This window comes from Podarcis vaucheri (assembly GCF_965113315.1).
Source record: "Podarcis vaucheri genome assembly, chromosome: 16".
Taxonomy (NCBI): Eukaryota; Metazoa; Chordata; class Lepidosauria; order Squamata; family Lacertidae; genus Podarcis; species Podarcis vaucheri.
In genome coordinates this window covers 10,217,170-10,237,162 of record NC_138754.1, presented here as the reverse complement: position 1 = coordinate 10,237,162, position 19,993 = coordinate 10,217,170, and the positions used below count along the sequence as shown (strand labels likewise).

Sequence of the window (19,993 nt, the reverse complement as noted above, 5' to 3'; positions counted from 1 at the left end):
CACGGAATTGGGGTTTATGTAAGGCGAAACAAGGGAGGCTGTCTATATAAGATCAGGGTGTGGCGTGGAGAAGGTGGAGAGTTTTTCCTTCCTCTCCTTTCTATAGCTCAAGGAGAAACCCAGTAAAACTGAGGGGGTCTACAGACTGAGGGGAGAAGGAAGTTCCTTGCTTTATTGTAGGGAACTCATTGCCACAAGGAATAGCCACAAGTGCGAGCAATTTGAAGCAGGGCTATTCCAGTCATTTGGCTGAGTAAAAGGTAAATTAGGTCCCGTTGTGGCCGACTTTGGGGTTGTGGCGCTCATCTCGCTTTATTGGCCGAGGGAGCCGGCGTACAGCTTCCGGGTCATGTGGCCAGCATGACGAAGCCGCTTCTGGCAAAACCAGAGCAGCGCATGGAAACGCCGTTTACCTTCCCGCCGGAGCGGTACCTATTTATCTACTTGCACTTTGATGTGCTTTCGAACTGCTAGGTTGGCAGGAGCTGGGACCGAGCAACGGGAGCTCACCCCGTCGCGGGGATTCAAACCGCCGACCTTCTGATCGGCAAGTCCTAGGCTCTGTGGTTTAACCCACAGCGCCACCTGTGTCCCATGCACTCATCGCTGTGCAAGATAATACTGCATAATATTTGAAGGTTTTATCATCTTAGAAGGGGGCACGGCTGTGGCTATCATGAAGGGGCCGTGCAGTTCTGAATTTGGCGCTATACTCCTGCCCATCAGCCCCCGCCAGCCTGGCTAACGGTCAGAAGCATACGGAGGGAGCCCAGTTTAGTGGGGAGGGGGAAAGGAAAAACTTGGTTGGAGACAAAATAAAAAAATTCCTTCCAGTAGCACCTTAAAGACCAACCAAGTTAGTTCTTGGTATGAGCTTTCGTGTGCATGCACACTTCTTCAGATACACTGAAACAGAAGTTGCCAGATCCTTTTATGTAGTGAGAAGGTGGGGAGGGGTATTACTCAGAAGGGTGGTGGGAATGGGAGATTGGCAGAAAGCTGAGATGAGCCTGTTGACGACACTTAACGACTGTAATAGGTCTTCCAGGAAAAGGCAGGGGGTGAGAAGGTGAAAAATGGCTTAGTCATGTATAATGAGATAAGAATCCAATGTCTTTGTTCAAACCAGGTCTCTCCATGGTTTTGAGTTTGGTAATGAGTTGCAATTCAGCAGCTTCTCTTTCCAGTCTATTTCTGAAATTACTTTGTAGTAAAACAGCTACTTTGAGATCTTGATTGGAGACAGCAATGCCTGGTTCCCAGCTGATGGGAACCACAGGAAGACAGAATGCTCTTGTGCTCAATTCCTGCCTCCGAGTTTCCCAAAGGCAGCTGGTTGACCAACATGAGAACAGGATGCTGGACTTAGAATCACAGACCTGGAAGGGGCACGAGAGTTAGCCTGTCCAACCCACTGAAATGCAGGAATCTTCTTGGCTCGAACTCGCCACCCTGAGATTAAGAGTCTCAGAAGATTAAGAGTTTGAATCAATGGGCAAGTTAAAGGAATTGGATAGCACAGGGGGAAGCCAACCCAAGCATCCAAATTAGAACGAATAATCCGTGCACATTGTTAAAGATTTGAAGAGAGAACATTTTTCGGGGTGGGGGGGAGGGGGGAAATTAGGATAAATGAGTAGGAACAAACGTATATATTGTTATGCATAACTAATAGGAGGATTTGGATGCATGTTATTGTTAGATTTTCAACTGAATGATTTATTTTGTAAATTATTGACATCCCTGGATGAAAGTGTGATTATAAAGAATGGAAAAATTAAAAAATTAAAAAATAAGATCAAGAGTCTCTATTCTGCCTTGGTCAGACCACACACCTGGAATACTGTGTCCAATTCTGGGCACCACAATTTAGGAAGGATGTTGACAAGCTGGAAGGTGTGAGGGCAACCAAGATGGCTGAGGGTCTTACGAGGAGCAGATGATGGAGTTGGGTATGTTCAGCCTGGGAAAGAGCTCAAGAGCTGCCACATGGAAGACGGAGCAAGCTTGTTTTCTCCAGCTTCAAGTTATAGCAAAGGAGATTTTGACCAAGCATCAGAAAAAACTTCCGAACAGTAAGAGCAGTGGAACAGTCTCCCTCTTTCCCTGGAGGTTTTAAAGCAGAAGTTGGATGGCCATCTGTCACGGATGCTTATTTGAGATTGAGATTTGGGGTTGAAACATGGGGTCCCTTCCAAGTCTGTGATTTTATGCTTTACCGACTTGGTGGGCCTCTGGCCTGATCCAGCAGAACTCTTATGTTTTTATGCTGGTGGAATCACCCAGTGAAAATTGATGGTGCCCCCTGATTCAAGGCCCACCTAAGAAAGTTACTGTCCTCCACTACGGATTCAGAATCTGTCCGTCCCATTGAACGTGGCCAACAGCTAGGGATAATGTCAGCAGCAACATCTAGAGCTGTGGTTCCCAAATTTCTCCTCCCCTCACTTAAGAATCACAGGTGGTCTCAGCAGTGGGGCTTCTCTTTTGCCTCCTGTGCTAAAAGGGACACGGGTGGTGCTGTGGGTTAAACCACAGAGCCTAGGACTTGCCAATCAGAAGGTCGGCGGTTCGAATCCCCGCGACGGGGTGAGCTCTCATTGCTCGGTCCCTGCTCCTGCCAACCTAGCAGTTCGAAAGCACGTCAAAGTGCAAGTACCGTAAATAAATAGGTACCGCTCCGGCGGGAAGGTAAACGGCGTTTCCGTGCGCTGCTCTGGTTTGCCAGAAGCGGTTTAGTCATGTTGGCCACATGACCTGGAAGGTGTACACAGGCTCCCTCGGCCAATAAAGCGAGATGAGCGCCGCAACCCCAGAGTCGGTCACGACTGGACCAAATGGTCAGGAGTCCCTTTACCTTTAGATGTGCTAAACGTTGCATTTTAAAATTGTATTTTATTGCTTTTCTATTTCTTACACTGATATTCTATTGCATTACCATTCACATTCCACGGAATTCAAACTGCAATGCAATACAAAAATGCAATCTAAGAAAGAAAAGAAGCAACAATTCTTATATTTATTGTTTTAAAAAACCCTCGATAAGGATATTTAATGCCACGGACTACCTCAGCAAAGCTTTAAAGGCTGCTGAGGGTCGATGGACCACAGAACTTCCTGGATCTCAAATTTCTTGGGGAGGGAAGGCCGGTCTGGACCCTTTCGACAGCTGTCTCCACCCCAAACAGGTTTCGATCCAGCTTAGAGGTTGGCGATGCAGAGCGAAAGCAAGTTGTCTGGCAGAGGTTGGTTCACAGAGGTTTATTGCGCCCAGCTTGGCACCCAACCCCATGATTCTGGAATGAACAAGAGGGTAGAGTCTGAGGGGGCGACAGGGACGGTCTGGGTCCAGCGAGGTACAAAAACAACAGTCCGTTTGCAGAACACAGAGCAGGTCCCCAGAGCTCACTCCTCTTCCTCCTCTTCTTCCTCCTCGAGGGCGATGGCGCGAGGGCCGCCGGGCCGGGGCTGCTGCTTCTGGACCGAGACGATACCGGTGAGGAGAGCGTAGCCGACCATCGCCACCAGGCCCACCAGCACCGACAGGAACTGGTTGCGGCGCTTGTACGGCTCCTCCTCAGCGTCGCTCCCGTCCCCGGCGGCTGCCTTGGGGACGCTGGGCGGCGGGTCGCCTGAGGGAGAGAACCGGCACGGCCGTCAGGGGGAAGAATCGCAACGTGAGGTAGGCAAGATGGCGGAGGGGTGGCGGCTGAGGCGACTCGTCGGTCAGAGCAGGGCTGGGGAAGCTGGCGCTGCCCAGACGCGGCTAGACTCCAGCTCCCATCATTCCTGGCAGCTGGGAGGCAGAGAACATTCTGGTACTACAACCGCCATCATCGCTGGCCAGGGCTGATGGGAGTTGGAGTCCAAAAGCGACTGGAGGTTCTCCCTAGCTATGGGAAGAAGGGGGTGAAATCCCATTTCCCATGGGCCTCCATTCCCAGCAAGTTACCAGCATGCCATACTGGTTTCGGTGCCCGATTAAAACATGTTTGCTTAGACAAGTTATCCAGACATGCGGAAATCATTTTATTTCTTTTTAAGCTACCGTTGGTTTTAAAATCACCGTTTGGAATATTTTCAATACGTACTTTTAGCTTGTCTTTTCTTGATAATGATTTAATATTATTATTATTATTATTATTATTATTATTATTATTATTATTAATGTGACACCCATCTGATTAGGGTGCTGCAAACCACCTAGAGGGGGGTTGTTGTTGTTGCTTTTCAAAAAAAGAAATATTGGTATATAAATGTTGTTAAATAAAAATAAGCCCCTTTGCTGGCCGCCCTCAAGATCAGACCTGCTGAAGTAATGCACATGACTAATTTAAGGGCTATTCATTTCAATGGGTCTTCTTCTGAGTGGAAACTAAGAAACATGCCTAAATTGCTAAAATAATACATCACATAAGAAATCAGTCAATGGATTTGAATAATAATAATAATAATAATAATAATAATAATAATAATAATAATAATAATAATTTATTATTTATACCCCGCCCATCTGGCTGGGCTTCCCCAGCCACTCTGGGCAGCTTCCAACAAAATATTAAAATACCGTAATACATCAAACATTAAAAGCTTCCCGAAACAGGGCTGCCTTCAGATGTCTTCTAAAAGCCTGGTAGTTGTTGTTCTCTTTGACATCTGGTGGGAGGGCGTTCCACAGGGCGGGTGCCACCACCGAGAAGGCTCTCTGCCTGGTTCCCTGTAACTTGGCTTTTCGCAGTGAGGGAACCACCAGAAGGCCCTCGGTGCTGGACCTCAGTGTCCAGGCAGAATGATGGGGGTGGAGACGCTCCTTCAGGTATACTGGACCGAGGCCATTTAGGGCTTGAAAGGTCAGCACCAACACTTTGAATTGTGCTCGGAAACGTACTGGGAGCCAATGTAGGTCTTTCAAGACCGGTGTTATGGGGTCTCGGCGGCTGCTCCCAGTCACCAGTCTAGCTGCCGCGTTCTGGATTAGTTGGATTTGAAATGCCTGATTTGTCAGCATCATGGTTAGAGTGTCAGACTAGGATTAGGGAGAGATCAGGATTCAAATCCCCACCCCGTCCGTGAAAAGTCACTGGGTGCCTCCCAGCCTAGCTTACCTCACCGTGTTGTTGTGGGGATTAAATAAGAAATGGGGCAGAGAAACATGTACCCCACCTTGAGCTCACTGGAGAAGGTAAGATATAAATGCAATATATATCCCTCACTGCAAGAAATGAAGTTGAAAGGGAACCAGGCAGAGGGCCTTCTCAGTAGTGGCACCCGCCCTGTGGAACGCCCTCCCTTCAGATGTCAAGGAAATAAACAACTATTTGACTTTTAGAAGACACTTGAAGGCAGCCCTGTATAGGGAAGTTTTTAACGTTTGATATTTTATTATGCTTTTATATTTGTTGGAAGCTGCCCAGATGGGCTGGGTACAAATAATAAAATTCTTAAAATTATCGTATTATTGGTTATTATAAATAATGAATTTTCCAGTGCCATCTTGATCTTTTGCCAAATTTTTCCCGGCCGCTTGGGGTTTGCTGTGGTTCCTTCCTCCTCTCCTACCCTGGGTCCCTTTCTCGCTCCCCCCCCCCCAGGCGACAGAACCAAGCACCCACCTTCATCCCAGGGGAAGTAGAGACTTAAGATGGACGTGCAATAATTGCAGAGGTTCGGGAGGGACTTGAGGTGCTGCTGGAATTTCCCGTTGGGCAGTTTGGCTTTCAGGAGTGGGGCCAAGTGGCTGAAGACAATGGCATCCAGGGAGGCAGGCCTGAAAAGAGAGGGAGGGAGGGAGGAAAGAAGGAAAGAAAGAACAGAAGAGGTGAGGGAATCCCCAGGAGGGCAAGAGGCAAAGGCTAACCCTCTCCTGTCAGCAGTGTGGTGGACTTGGGAGTCCAGGGTTCAAATCCTGTGGCCAACACACGGGTCTGTCTGCAGGTTTACAAACCACTTCACAACCCAAACTTACCAAAATGCTACACAATGAAAAGATTAAATGGAGATTAAATGAGGAGGGAAAGAGAACCATATACCGTATTTTTCGCTCCACAAGATTCACCTGACCATAAGACGCACCTAGTTTTTAGAGGAGGAAACAAGAAGAAGAAAAAATTCTGAACGTAAAAGTGGATGTATGATTTTTGTGGTTCATGCTGTGGCCACAGACATGATATGTGATTTGACGGTGAGTTTGAGGTAGCCTAATGCAAAAATCCTGAGAATCCATGTGGATCCATGCTTTGTAGCCACGTTTCTGAGCCATTGCGGCCTCACGAAACAGTGGATGCGTGGTTTTTTTGGTGCAGGCTGTAGCCATGGACATGCTATGTGATCTGCTGGTGAATTTGGGTGACCCAATGCAACAATTCTGAGGATCCATGTGCTTTTACCTCCCCACTCTCAGGCAGCCTCCTTTATCGCTAGCCTCCCTTATCTCTCTCCCGATCCCTTGCTGATCAGCGGCTTTTTTTCAACACCCCCTTCCCTCTTATTTGCCTTAGTGTCTTTTCCTTAGCTGGAGCAGTTTTTTGCTCCTCCTTTTCTTCTAATTTCTCTCCTCATTGCTTTAATCTTCCTGTCTCCTCTCTGGCTTTACCTCCCTCCTCCCAGGCAGCCTCCTTTATTGCTAGTGTCCCTTATCTCGCTTGCGATCAGCGGCTTTGTTTCAACACTCACTTCCCTCTTTTTTTAAAAAAAACAAACAAACATGATCGGCTTTTTGCCCCTGGGCAATTCGGCTCCAGGAACCATGCATTCGCTTCATAAGGCACACAGACATTTCCCCTTACTTTTTAGGAGGAAAAAAGTGTGTCTTATAGAGCGAAAAATATGGTAAGTAATAAATTATTACTATTATTAGTCGTACCTTGGATCCCAAGCACCTTGTAAGTCGAACGTTTTGGCTCCTGAACGCCGCAAACCCAGAAGCGAGTGTTCCAGTTTGCGAACGTTCTTTGGAACCTGAATGTCCGGTGGGGCTTCCGTGGTTTCCGATTGGCTGCAGGAAGTTCCTGTAGCCAATCAGTGGCCGCGCTTTGGTTTCCGAACGTTTTGGAAGTCGAACGAACTTCCGGAACGGATTCCGTTTGACTTACAAGGTACGAACATATTATTATTATTATTATTATTATTATTATTATTATTATTATTATTATTACCACATGTGCCACCTTGAGCTCCATGGAAGAAAAGGTTGTCTATAAACACAGTAAATAAATGGCAAGCATCGCCAGCGTCGCCAGTGAAAGAAGACAGTGCCTCTGAGCATGGGCAGAGTGTGCTCCTACTCACGGCAGAGTAAGGAGACATTAAAGAACTGCAGGGATTCCAGTTCCTAAGGGACTTTGCACGCCCTCATCGGAGCCTATACTTCCGCTCACAAACGGCGAACTTACGAATCTCCAAAGAAGAACTTCTGCCTGCCAAGGCGTTGGGACAGGAGCGTCAGGCACTCACGGGCTTCCCGGTACAGCTGTGGGGCACAGGGAGAGAAAAACGCTGTCAGGCTGTGACCCTTGCCATTCTCAAGCCCTGTCCCTTGACATAAACCTCCCAAACACCTCATCCCCCTAAGAACCAGGGCTTCTTCGGGCTGCGGAAAAGACCCTCTGTCCAGGCAAGCAAGAGGCAAAGATCAGAGTTCAAGGGAGGGCGAATCGGGGCCAGCAGAGGGTGTGGCCCTGAGGAAAGGAGGCGGGGCCTCGGAAGAGATCCGAGGGCCAGGGGGAGAGGGCAGGAGGGCCGCCTCCGAAGTTCTCCACCACCCTGCCGTCGCTGGCCCTGCTTGTTGCGGCCTCATCCTGCCCCCACTGACCTCCTTCTCCAGCTCCTCTTCGTTGTCCAGGCAGTTTTCCCCGCAGACCATCTGCAGCCGCTCCAGCTGCCGCTTCTGCATGCGGCCCGGGAGGAAAAAGTTCAGCGGGAAAGGGATGGCCTCCCCGTACCACTTCCGGGTGTGCTCCACGTAGTTTTTGGCGTCCACCCAGAACGTGTGGATCTGTCGGAGAAAACGAAGCCTGGTGGGACAACAGCTCCCTTTTTTTATTGTTTTCTGCATTTACCGTATTTTTTGCTCTATAGGACGCACCGGATCATAGTAGGGGGAGAACAGGGGGAAAAACCCTCCCCCTCTCAGCAAAGCGGCAGGAGAAACGGAGCCCCTTCCATTTCTCCTCCCGCTTCACTGAAGGGGCGCTGCGAAGAGGGAAAACTGTGCAGCGCCTCTCCAGCGAAGCGAAGCCCGGAGAGCAAGAGGGATCGGTGTGCACTGACCCCTCTTGCTCTCCAGGCTTCAGGCGGTTATCTGCAAGCCTTCAGAGCGCAGCGGGAGTTCGCTTCAGGCGGCTTCAGCGAAAGCAAAGCGATGCCTCCGGAGCGTGGGGGGAGCTCTCCCTCTGCGCTTCGGAGGCTTCACGCTGCTATCGCTGAAGCCAAGGAGCCTGCATTCGCTCCCTAAGACGCACACACATCTCCCCTTAATTTTTGAAGGGGGAAATGTGCATCTTACAGAGCGAAAAATACAGTATATCCTTCCTTTCTCTCCCCACTCCTCAGTTCTCTCCCCACAACAACCCTGTGAGGTAGGTTAGGCTGAGGGGCAGAGGCTGGCCCAAGGTCACCCAGTGAGTTTCATGTCTGGATTTGAACCCTGGTCTCTCCCAGGTCCTAGTCTAGCCCTCTAACCAGGGCCATCTTTACCCGGGGGTGCAAGGGGTGCGAGGCACCCGGGCGCCGGATTCTGGAGGGGCCCCAGGCTCAGGGAGAGCTCTCTGGAAAGTCTCGCTCACCAAAGCCGGGCAGAAGGGGAGTGACAGGAAAGCATTTGATTGACGTTGGAGTGAGACTGAGTTGAGAAATAGGACTAAGAGCACAAACTGAAGGAGCGTCTTCACCCCCATTGTTCAGCCCGGACACTGAGATCCAGCGCTGAGGGCCTTCTGGCGGTTCCCTCATTGCAAGAAGTGAGGTTACAGGGAACCAGACAGAGGGCCTTCTCAGTAGTGGCGCCCTCCCTGTGGAACACCCTCCCATCAGATGTCAAGGAAATAAACAACCACCTGACTTTTAGAAGACATCTGAAGGCAGCCCTGTTCAGGGAAGTTTTTAATATTTAACGCTGTACTGTTTTTAACACTTGATTGGGAGCTGCCCAGAGTGGCTGTGGAAACTCAGCCAGATGGGCGGGGTATAAACAAATTATTATTATTATTATTATTATTATTATTATTATTATTATTATTATACTGATATAGGAATGTATTAGATAATATGTAAAGAAATATACAATAATAAGAGTACATTCATATGTAAAAAAGGAATATACAACGGGAAAGACAGAAAGTCTAGTGTGTTGGTGTGTATATGATTTTAGGGGGGAAATTCTTTTTGTTTTTTCTCCTTGTTCTTTCTTTTTTTTGGTTTCATTTTCTTTCTAGGTATATAAATTTTGTATATAATTTTTGTATACATGTTGTAAATTATTGTTATAGTAAGTCCTGTAATGTAATATGGCAACGTTTACCGATGTAATGTAAGAATGTTAACAAATAAATGGAATGCAAATTCAAAGAAAGAAAGAAAGAAAGAAAGAAAGAAAGAAAGAGGGAGAGACAGGCAGAAGGAGAACGCGCTTATCTAGTGACGGAGCGTGCCCAGGCTCCGGAACCTTCTCAAGAAGTTGTATATGTGCGCTCACAAGGGCCCTTCCATCTCCTCTAGAAATTGCTAGCCATAATGCTCCCACAATGAAAGGCTGCCCAAGATGGCTCTCCCACGCATGCGCACAATGCCCGCCCGTCTCATTTTTCAGACACCTCCCTATGAAGGTAAGCGCATGCGTGGAGTCTTTACACCGACTCCCATTTTGTTCTTTGTCTTCTTTAGAAAAGCTGGCTTTAAACAAAACACACACAAAAACCTCATTTTGGAGCCACACAGGCGTGAGCGCTGTTTATCAAATGATAATAGTGACATAAGCATAATAATAGTTAATTTGGGGGCTAAACTAAATTTGGGGGCACTGGGCGGATCTTCGTACTCCGGCGGCGCATATGCTAAAGCAGGCGTAGGCAAACCAAGGCCCGGGGGCCGGATCCGGCCCAATCGCCTTCTAAATCCGGCCAGCGGACGGTCTGGGAATCAGCATGTTTTTACATGAGTAGAATGTGTCCTTTTATTGAAAATGCATCTCTGGGTTATTTGTGGGGCATAGGAATTTGTTCATTTCCCCCAAAAAATATAGTCTGGCCCCCACAAGGTCTGAGGGATGGTGGACCGGCCCACGGCTGAAAAAGGTTGCTGACCCCTGTGCTAAAGACAGCCCTGCCTCTAACCACTGCACAACACTGCTGTATCTAACCTTGCTACCTTGACCCAGGGGCTGAACGCAACATCTAACCATGTGCCCGATGCCAAGTTTGGGTGCAACAGCAGCTTTGCTACTCTTTTAAGTTCTGGTCCTCATGGTTAAGAACAAAAGAAACTTTTCTTTTGGGAATTAAAGGGACAGAACCACCTAAATTGTATAGAAATTTATTTATGTATGCTACTACAGCAGCAAGAATGCTACTTGCCCCAAAGTGGAAAAAAGCAGAAGCCCCAGCAGAGGAAGAACGGATACAAAAACTTATGGAATATGCAGAAATGGCGAAACTTACCGGAAGAATAAGAAATCAAGATAACAAACTTTTTTCATATAAAAGAATGGAAATGGTTTATTGAATATTTACAGATAAATTGCAAACAGATAAAAACATTAGCGGGATTATTGTAATAACCTGCAGCTTCATAAGAGTATATATTTAAAGCGGATAATTAAATGAGCCATTTAAATGAATTTGGATCTGCAGAAGATATTAAAAAATAAATTTAAGGAACCGCAGAAAGAGGGGGAAGGAAGTCAAACTTCACTCTCCCAGCTTGGGGCTTCCAGCAACTTGTATTCAGAACTATTACTGCCTCCAGCCATTCAGGCAAAGCAGAGCCATTACGGCTAGCAGTCACTGACAGTCTTGTCCTCTGTGAATCTCTGCAATCCTCTTTTTGGCCATCACTGCTTCCTGTGGCAGTGAGTTCCATAGGTTAACTATGTGCTGCTGCGAGGAGGAGGAGAAGCAGGTTTTTCTTGTGTGTGTGGCTGCATAATCTATTGTTTTTATTCATAATAATATATAATAATAATAATAATTTATTATTTATACCCCGCCCATCTGGCTGGGCCTCCCCAGCCACTCTGGGCGGCTTCCATAAAAACAAAAAATACAATAAAATATCACACGTTAAAAACTTCCCTGAACAGGGCTGCCTTAAGATGTCTCCTGAATGTCAGGTAGTTGTTTATTGCTTTGACATCTGCTGGAAGGGCGTTCCACAGGGAGGGCGCCACCACCAAGAAGGCCCTCTGCCTGGTTCCCTGTAGCTTTGCTTCTCGCAATGAGGGAACCGCCAGAAGGCCCTCGGCGCTGGACCTCAGCGTCCGGGCAGAATGATGGTTCTATTGTTTTTATTCATTTTATTCATCAGTCACAAACACAGTGGGGCAGCCTGTTTGGGCCCCGACCCTACAAGTCTGGAGTGTAGGGTGGCTGGGGCCCCCTGATCGACGCAGCAACTTCTCCCACCTGCCCCAACTCACCAGCACAGGGAGGAGCTTCTCCTGCAACAGGGACACAAAGGCAAGCGTGTCGGCCCCTTGCCTAGCCGAAAGGTCGTAGTCTGCGTTGAATTTCTGCAGGGGGGCGGGAAAGAGAGGATCAGGGCAAGGGCGGCAGTCCCCCACAGCTCCCTCTGGATCTGGCATGGGGAGAGGGTGCTGTTGGCACATTTGGGCCCATGGGGTGGGTTTATATTATTATTTATTTTTAATTACCATCAAATTGTTATCAGATTGTTGTTGTCGTTGTTACAGCACCCTTTATCAAAAGATCACAGGGCAGTGTTTGTTTGTTTAATTAAATTTGTATACAACCCTATATATAATAACAATAAATTTTATTTATACCCCGCCCTCCCCAGCCAAGACCGGGCTCAGGGCAGCTCACAACCGACATAAAAACAAATTGATTGAAATACAACTTAAAAACAAGATTAAAATACAACATTCAAACATTAAAATTAAAATGCAGCCAGGGAAGTCCCCAAATAGGAGTTCCATCACAGGAGAAAAAAAGAGGGGGAGGGAATCAAATTGATTCCAAGCCAAAGGCCAGGTGGAACAACTCTGACTTACAGGCCCCGCAGAAAGAAATCAGATCCTGCAGGGCCCTGGTCTCATGAGGCAGAGCGTTCCACCAGGCCGGAGCCAGTGTTGAAAAGGCCCTGCCTCTGGTTGAGGCTAATCTAACTTCCTTAGGGCCCGGGACCTCTAGGGTGTTGCTATTTATGGACCTTAAGGTCCTCCGTGGGGCATACCGGGAGAGGCGGTCCCGTAGGTACGAGGGTCTTAGGCCGTGAAGGGCTTTAAAGGTCAAAACAAGCACCTTAAATCCACACATATCCGCAGGTCTCAGTGCAGTTACAACAAAATTTCACAAAATGAAAACACACAATAAATAAAAACGAAAACAACCCAATAACCACCCCCCAACGCATTTTAAAAGGGCCTTGGGTGTCCATCAGTGCTAGAGAGGTTGGGCAACTGTGATTTCATAATCGGGGGGGGGACTCCTTACCTTTGCCCCCACCCGACCAAGATTGCCCCAGGGGCGATCCCAAGGAGACTGTAAGGGAGGTACCTGTTTCCTGAGGTGGGTGATGATCTGCTGAGTGTCTGAGATGATGCCTTCATCTTTTGTCTTCAGTGCCGGGAGGGTCCCTGCAAACAGAGGACGTCAGAGGCAGGTGACTGGGTTGTTTGCCAGGACCAGTTAGGGGAGCTGGGTTTCAGCCCTGAAGCCCTTCACAAGTGACCCACTGAATCAGGGAGTGTCCCAAAAAAGGAAAAGTTATGGGGAAACGATACCTTTGATCACAAGGCACACAAAGTTCCCATGGCTGGTTCTTTTTAATATGTATATGTTGCAAATCAGAAATAAAAGAACTCATAACACATCTGTTTTTAACGTGTGATATTTTACTGTATTTTTGGTTTTTATGGAAGCCGCCCAGAGTGGCTGGGGAGGCCCAGCCAGATGGGCGGGGTATAAATAATAAATTATTATTATTATTATTATTATTATTATTATTATTATTATTATTACCGCTGCAAGAACAACCATTGCCAGGACATGGAAATCATTGCAATTATTCAATATGGACCAATGTCATAATGCAATTGGGCAAACAGCATTATTGGAAAAACCAACAGAGAAATTAAAAGGAGCAAGAGGCTAAAAGAAACACAACAATTTTTATGCAGTCTGTCTGGGGTGACTTCAATTGCACAAATAGTGAGGCATGTGGGAGAGCAGTACCCATCGTCTACCGCAGAGTTTGGTGTGCAAAAAGCACATATTTTAATTATTATTTTCTGGTCCTTCCTCCTGCCTTCATATAAACTCCTGTAGATCATAATTGCTGTTGAAACAAAATCTCTCTCTTTGTAGTCAACAATCCAAGCCAATATATGGTGTGATGCATCGTTTTGTGTCTGTTAAAACTGTGATGGTTTTGGTATATACACTCTGACATAACTTTGTTAGTGCATTTGAAGACGTTTCTCTGAGTGTTTGCAATTGTTTTATTTTTGATTTTCATTTTGTGTAACCGCTGTGTGTTGTATGCTCTAATAAAAAATAAAACGAAGAATAAGGTTTGGCCAATGATCCATCTAGTCCAGCCTCCTGTTCTCACGGCGGCCGACCAGGTGCCTCTTGGAAAACCCACAAGCAGAATCCGAACTCAAGATCCCTCTCCCCTCCTGTGATTTCCAAACACTGGTGTTCTGAAACACTGCTACCAGAGTATTGTTAGCCCAGAAATGGAAGCAAGAAGAAATTCTGACAGAAGAATAGCAGACAAAATTAATGGACTACGCAGAATTACCGTATTTTTTGCACCATAACACTCACTTTTTCCCTTCTAGAAAGTAAGGGGAAATATCTGTGCATGTTATGGAGCGAATGCCTGCGGGTGGCGGGGGGGGGGTGTCTGCTGCAGTCGTGAGCAGAGGATCCATGGTTCCCCTTCCTTCCCTCCTCCGTGGTTACAAAGCATGGATCCACATGGATCCTCAGGATTTTTGCATTGGGCTACTCCAAACTCACTGTCAGATCACATGTCTGTAGCCACAGCATGAACCACAAAAATCATATATCTACTACTTCGTTTAGAATATTTTTTTTCTTGTTTTCCTCCTCTAAAAACTACATGCGTGTTATGGTCCGGTGTGTGTTATAGAGCGAAAAATACGGTAGATAAAATGACAGGAAGGATTTGAAACTTGAGGGATCAGAGATTCACAGAAGACTGGAAGAAATATACGAACTATTTGAAGTGGAACTGTAATCAACAAATTACGCTAGTAGGACTACAAGAAGTTTTGTAAGGAGAAATGTATGAAACACTGCAAAGTAGAGAAAGAACAGAGATACTAGTTATGAGATAAATGTAATAGTGAAGTAAGAAATGTATATTAAGTGAATAGGCTGGAAAATGTTCAGATGCGATTGATGGAAGTCAAAAAAATGGTGTAAGATAGGAAAGTGTTTAATTACTGTTGAAAATGATATGTTGGAAAATTAATTTTAAAAATTATAAAAAAAGAAACAAACATTACTACCAACCACTTGTGCAGAGAGAAGGAGGCAGACGTCCCTCAATTTCCCTGCTTCCCACGAAAATCTTACCTGAGGGGCTTCGCCAAGGATTTGTGATTTTGTGAACCTTGAGGGGTGCACCTGTGAAACGGGCGTAAGTCTGGAAAGGAGGGGAGGGAAACAAACTGAGCTTTGTGTAGTGTATTTATTTTTTACATTCCCTCAAGGAGATCAGAGTGGCTTATAAAATCCCCTCTCCCCCCTACAACAAGGTAGGCAAGGCTATGAAGCAATAAGTGATCAAGCACGCTTGAGCTCCATGGCTGAACGCCAGTCTTCCCAACCCTAATTCACACAACACATTTAAAGTGCTATGATACCCCTTTACACAGTCATGGCTTCCCCCTGCACCAAAGAACTCTGGGAGCTGTAGTTTGTTAAGGGATTGTGAAGGGATGAAGAGAATTGTTTGGAGGAGACACCTATTCTGGAACTACAATTCCCAGAGTGGCTTAACCATCAATCCCTCTCTCTGGGGAACTCTGGGAATTATAGCTCCGTGAGGAGAACAGGGGTCTCCTAACCGCTCTGAGACCCTTAACAAACTACAGCTCCCAGAATTCTTTGGGGGAACCCGTGACCAATCAGCCCAGTGGCCCATCTAGCTCTCACTAAGGGCAACCGGTTGCCCCAATGGGAAGCCCGTAAGCTGGCCCCGGGCGCAACAGCAGCTGTCTCTCCACTTGTGATTTCCAATAACTGTTCTGTCTAATGTGGTAGGCCAAACTGGTTTGGCAGTAGCCCGTGATAAGTCTTAGCCTCCGTCAATCTGTCAAATCAGCAGATTAAAAATAAACTTTTAAAAATATGATTGCAAGGGGGAGGCTGCAAACAAGGCTAAGAGCCCCCCCGGGGGGGGAATAAACCCAAAGTTAGTGACTAAATCACAGCTATAAACACAGCACTGGCCCATAATTAGCTAAAAGACCTTTTGCCATATGGTAGAAGGTCATGGAGGAAAAGGAGAAAGTTTAAGGGTTACATATTCCTTTAAAATATTAACAACCCCCTGGGAATTGCAGGTCTGCTTGTCAACCTTTTCTATTTTCTTAAACTGGCCCTGCTCTTTAGTTTTAAAAAGGCGGGGAAGGGGGAAACCGTCATCCTGGGCGCTTTGCTTCTTATAATATCCTGCTTTGCTTAAGGGCTTCGAAAGCTCCAACGCTGCCAACTTTCTGCCTGCTAAAAAGCACCGGAGCAGCGCTGGGGACTGAAGTTGGCCCAGGGAAAGGGCGAAGAGCAGCCAGGAGGTAAAGACGTGGCCCCTCGTCTTTCCCCAAATCCTCCCCACCGCGCCAGGGGAGAGGCAGAGGCTGCGTCCCAAAGGGCAAAGCTTTGGGGGAGAGCCAGCGGCGCCCGCGTTTGGAGAGGGGGTCCCCCGCTCCACGCCACTCGCTCTCCAAGGCTCACCAAAACGGCCAGGCAGTCGGGATCCACCGACGGCAACCCCCAGCCGCCAGCCCAGCAGTACAGCTCTATGGGCGCCGCCATGATGCAGCCCTTCCGACCCGGAACAACACGCTCCGAGGGAAAGAGGGGGGTACAAAAGAGAAGTCACTCCGATTCCGTCCAGTCCCCGCGCGTAAAAGCGTGCGCTCTGCGCTTAGGGCGCAGCGGAAAAACGGCCCCGATCGCAGCGCGGGAATTCAACCCGGTTCTGCGTTCGATGGCCAAGGGGGAGCTTTCCCCTCGATTTTCTCTTGAACCCGAGCCCTAGGGGCGGGTTTGACTCGGGAGTATCCGCACGAAGGCTTCAAACAGCGCGATCTTCCTAGCCACAGTCTACCCAGGTGTAAGCCCCACTGAGTTTGGAGAGGCTTGCTTTCTCGGGGAAGGGGAACTAGGATCGCAGACTTCTTCCACCAAAGTGGCGTGCTTGTAGCAACACGCATCATTAAAAGCTCATGGCTTCCCCCAAAGGTGTCAGTTCTCACCGTGAAATAGTTACAGTAAGTGCCACGCTTTTAACATATGGGTTCTGCGTACCCTTGAGTACCCCCAGAAAAAGCACTTATTATTATGAGTGTTTAGATCTGGCCTTTTATCGCCAGGATTCAAGATGGCTTCCAACATTTGCAAACAACCTTATAAAATACAAAGTAGAAAAATCAAACTAAGTTGATTGTCATCTGATGCCCTTTTAAAATGTGTCGCAGAAGGAGAGATTATTGGGTTGTCTCTGTTTTTGTTTTTATTACGTATCTTGTGTTTTTTATATTGTGATTTTATGTTGCGAACTGCCTTGAGATCTACAGGTGTAGGGTGGTATACAGATTCAATTGAAAAATAGAGATAAGCTATAATTACAACACATCAGAACGCATTTGGAGCCAGCAATTAAAATGCAGTGTGATCTTGACAGCGGCCTTAATTTTCAAGGGCTGGTCTGTACAGGAAGGTTTTATCCTATCTACGCTGTGGGTTAAACCACAGAGCCTAGGACTTGCCGATCAGAAGGTCGGCGGTTCGCATCCCCGCAACAGGGTGAGCTCCCGTTGCTCGGTCCCTGCTCCTGCCAACCTAGCAGTTTGAAAGCACGTCAAAGTGCAAGTAGATAAATAGGTACTGCTCTGGCGGGAAGGTAAACAGCGTTTCCGTGCGCTGCTCTGGTTCGCCAGAAGCGGCTTAGTCATGCTGGCCACATGACCCGGAAGCTGTACGCCGGCTCCCTCGGCCAGTAAAGCGAGATGAGCGCCACAACCCCAGAGTCGGTCACAACTGGACCTAATGGTCAGGGGTCCCTTTACCTTTACAGAAGGGATAACAAGGAGGGAGCCAGTCTGGCCTCTCTCAGGAGGGAATTCCACAACATGGGAGCAGCCACAGAGAAGCCTCTCAATGTGTCACCCCTAACCATTGACAGATAAGCACAGAAGGCTTTTGCCTTACTTCTGAGCAACTGCTACTCAGGCCCCACACAAATGGGGACCAGACTTCCAGTGCTGCTGTGTGCATGAGAAGATTTTCACTCTGGGTAACCATTAAAGGAAAAGTTTCTCTGAGCATGCCTTTCCTTTACCGTAATACAGGGGTGGGGAACTTAAAGCCCACAAGTCGCCTGTACAGAGCAGAGAGGGCCTTGGTGTGTCAACATTCTTAGCTTCTACCTGCTTTTTTGTGTATTACCAAAAGAGGGAGCATCTCTCTTTGTACAACTCCCCCCCCCTTGCACAACACAACACACACATGCAGAAGCTCAGTTGGTTAGAACGTGATGCTGATAATACCAAGGCTGTAGGTTTGATCCCCATATGGGATTCGCATTTTCCTGCATTGCCAGGGATTGGACTAGATCATGGGTAAGCAAACTAAGGCCCGGGGGCCGTATTCAGCCCAGTAGCCTTCTAAATCCAGCCCACGGACGGTCCAGGAATCAGCCTGTTTTTACGTGAGTAGAATGTGCCCTTTTATTTAAAATGCACCTCTGGGTTATTTGTGGGGCCCGCCTGGTGTTTTTACATGAGCAGAATGTGTGCTTTTATTTAAAATGCACCTCTGGGTTATTTGTGGGGCATAGGAATTTGTTCATTATTATTTTTCAAAATATAGTCCGGCCCCTGCAAGGTCTGAGGGACAGTGGACTGGCCCCCTGCTGAAAAAGTTTGCTGACTCCTGGACTAGATGATACTCAGGGTCCCTTCCAACTCTACAATTCTACGATTCTACATTATGGACAGGCCTTCTCTGACATTGGGTTGCATTTATCCTTTATTTTCATTCATTTATTGATTACATTTATAGCACATCTTTCCTCCAAGGACCTCAGGGCGGCACAGTTGGTTCCTCTTCCTCCCCATTTGATCCTCACAACAACTCTGTGAGGTAAGCTAGGCTGAGAGTAAGTGACTTCTCCAAGATCACCCAGGGAACATCATGGGTAGGGTGGCCATAGTCCCCAAAATGAAAATCCGGACAAAGTTGTTGAGGTTTTTGGGGTGCTTTTTATTTTTAAAGCTTTTTTTTTAAAAAAACACCCAACTTTCCATATGTCTGGGTTTCCCAAGACATTTTGCCAACTCAGCGAAAACCCACCCGGATGCCGTTTTGAGAGCCCAATTCCTGGAAATGTCCAGAAAAACCCAAACATATGGCAGCCTTAATCATGCGTCTAGTAGGGAATTTGAACCCTGGACTCCCAGATCTTAGTCCAACACTCTGACCACTTCACCACACTGTCTCTGACTGTCCAGCTACGGTCTACTCAAGATCGAACCCATTGCTGTTAATGGACCCAAGTTAGTCATGTTCCTTCGTTTCAGCGTGTCTCCCTCCAAGTAGGGCTAACATTGGACGCAACCCCTCCATTTTAACAATAACCATTCATTTTTTGCCCCCTGTTCAGCCAAGCAACAGTCGAAAGACAGACGCTGACGTCAAGGAGGCTCTCTTGTGTTTGCAGAGGAGCGAAGGATCCAAACCCGAGGAAACAAGAAGAGATTGATTTGGTTGGGGGGAGAGGGAAAGACACGCATCCTGTCCCTTTTTGCCAAGGGAGGTGAGATCCAGCTCTGAGGCTGCAGCAGATGGGCCTCTGTTCCTGTTTGAGGCAGAGAACTCAATCTCGGGGGCACCCTTGGCTCAGAAAAGAGGCGGATTTGCCCAGGCAGCCAGCCAGCACATTCCTCTGTGGCTATTGCCTCATTATATTTCCCTTGCAAAAAATAGTGCCTCCGCAATGATCTCATTCGAAGGGGACACCAGAACACGATTCCATCACATTCTGGGCAGGAGTCTGTGTGTGTGCGCGCACACACACACACACACACACACGGGAGGAAGGGAGGGAGGAAGCCTCTTTTACAACGCTGTTGCTCAGATCTGCCGCTGCAGAGGGAGCCAGAGTGGGTGGACTACAGCTCTCCAGAAGCTCTCAAACCCTCCGAAAGGATATTGTAGAGTTGGGAAAGGTGCATAAAAGGGCAACCCAAGTGATCCAGGGGACAGAACAGCTCCACAATGAAGAAAGGTGGCAGCGTTTTTTTGCAGCTGGATAGCTCAGTTGGTTCGAAAGCACATCAAAGTGCAAGTAGATAAATAGGTACCACTCCGGTGGGAAGGTAAACGGCAATTCCGTGCACTGCTCTGGTTCGCCAGAAGCGGCTTAATCATGCTGGCCACATGACCCGGAAGCTGTACGCCGGCTCCCTCGGCCAATAAAGCGAGATGAGCACCGCAACCCCAGAGTCGGTCACGACTGGACCTAATGGTCGGGTCCCTTTACCTTTAGCTTTAGCTCAGTTGGT

At 47.5% G+C, this 19,993-nt stretch overlaps 2 protein-coding genes across 2 annotated transcripts in view; one reads left to right on the top strand and one right to left on the bottom strand.

The window, feature by feature from the left end:
- Positions 1–3,246: 3,246 nt before the first annotated feature.
- MTX1 (metaxin 1) lies at positions 3,247–16,302 on the bottom strand. The gene is made up of 8 exons (XM_082202494.1): positions 16,161–16,302; positions 14,781–14,850; positions 12,729–12,808; positions 11,630–11,722; positions 7,811–7,993; positions 7,392–7,468; positions 5,613–5,767; positions 3,247–3,632 (listed from the first exon to the last, which is right to left on the bottom strand). Exons 1-8 carry the CDS (start codon positions 16,239–16,241, stop codon positions 3,406–3,408), a joined length of 966 nt encoding a protein of 321 aa, XP_082058620.1. The 5' UTR covers positions 16,242–16,302; the 3' UTR covers positions 3,247–3,405.
- Positions 16,303–16,560: 258 nt separating this feature from the next.
- THBS3 (thrombospondin 3) overlaps positions 16,561–19,993 on the top strand; it is a 56,683-nt gene continuing 53,250 nt past the window's right edge. The window contains exon 1 of the mRNA XM_082202106.1: positions 16,561–16,699. The gene's annotated coding sequence lies outside the window, so the exon portion shown is untranslated. The remainder of the gene's footprint in view (positions 16,700–19,993) is intronic.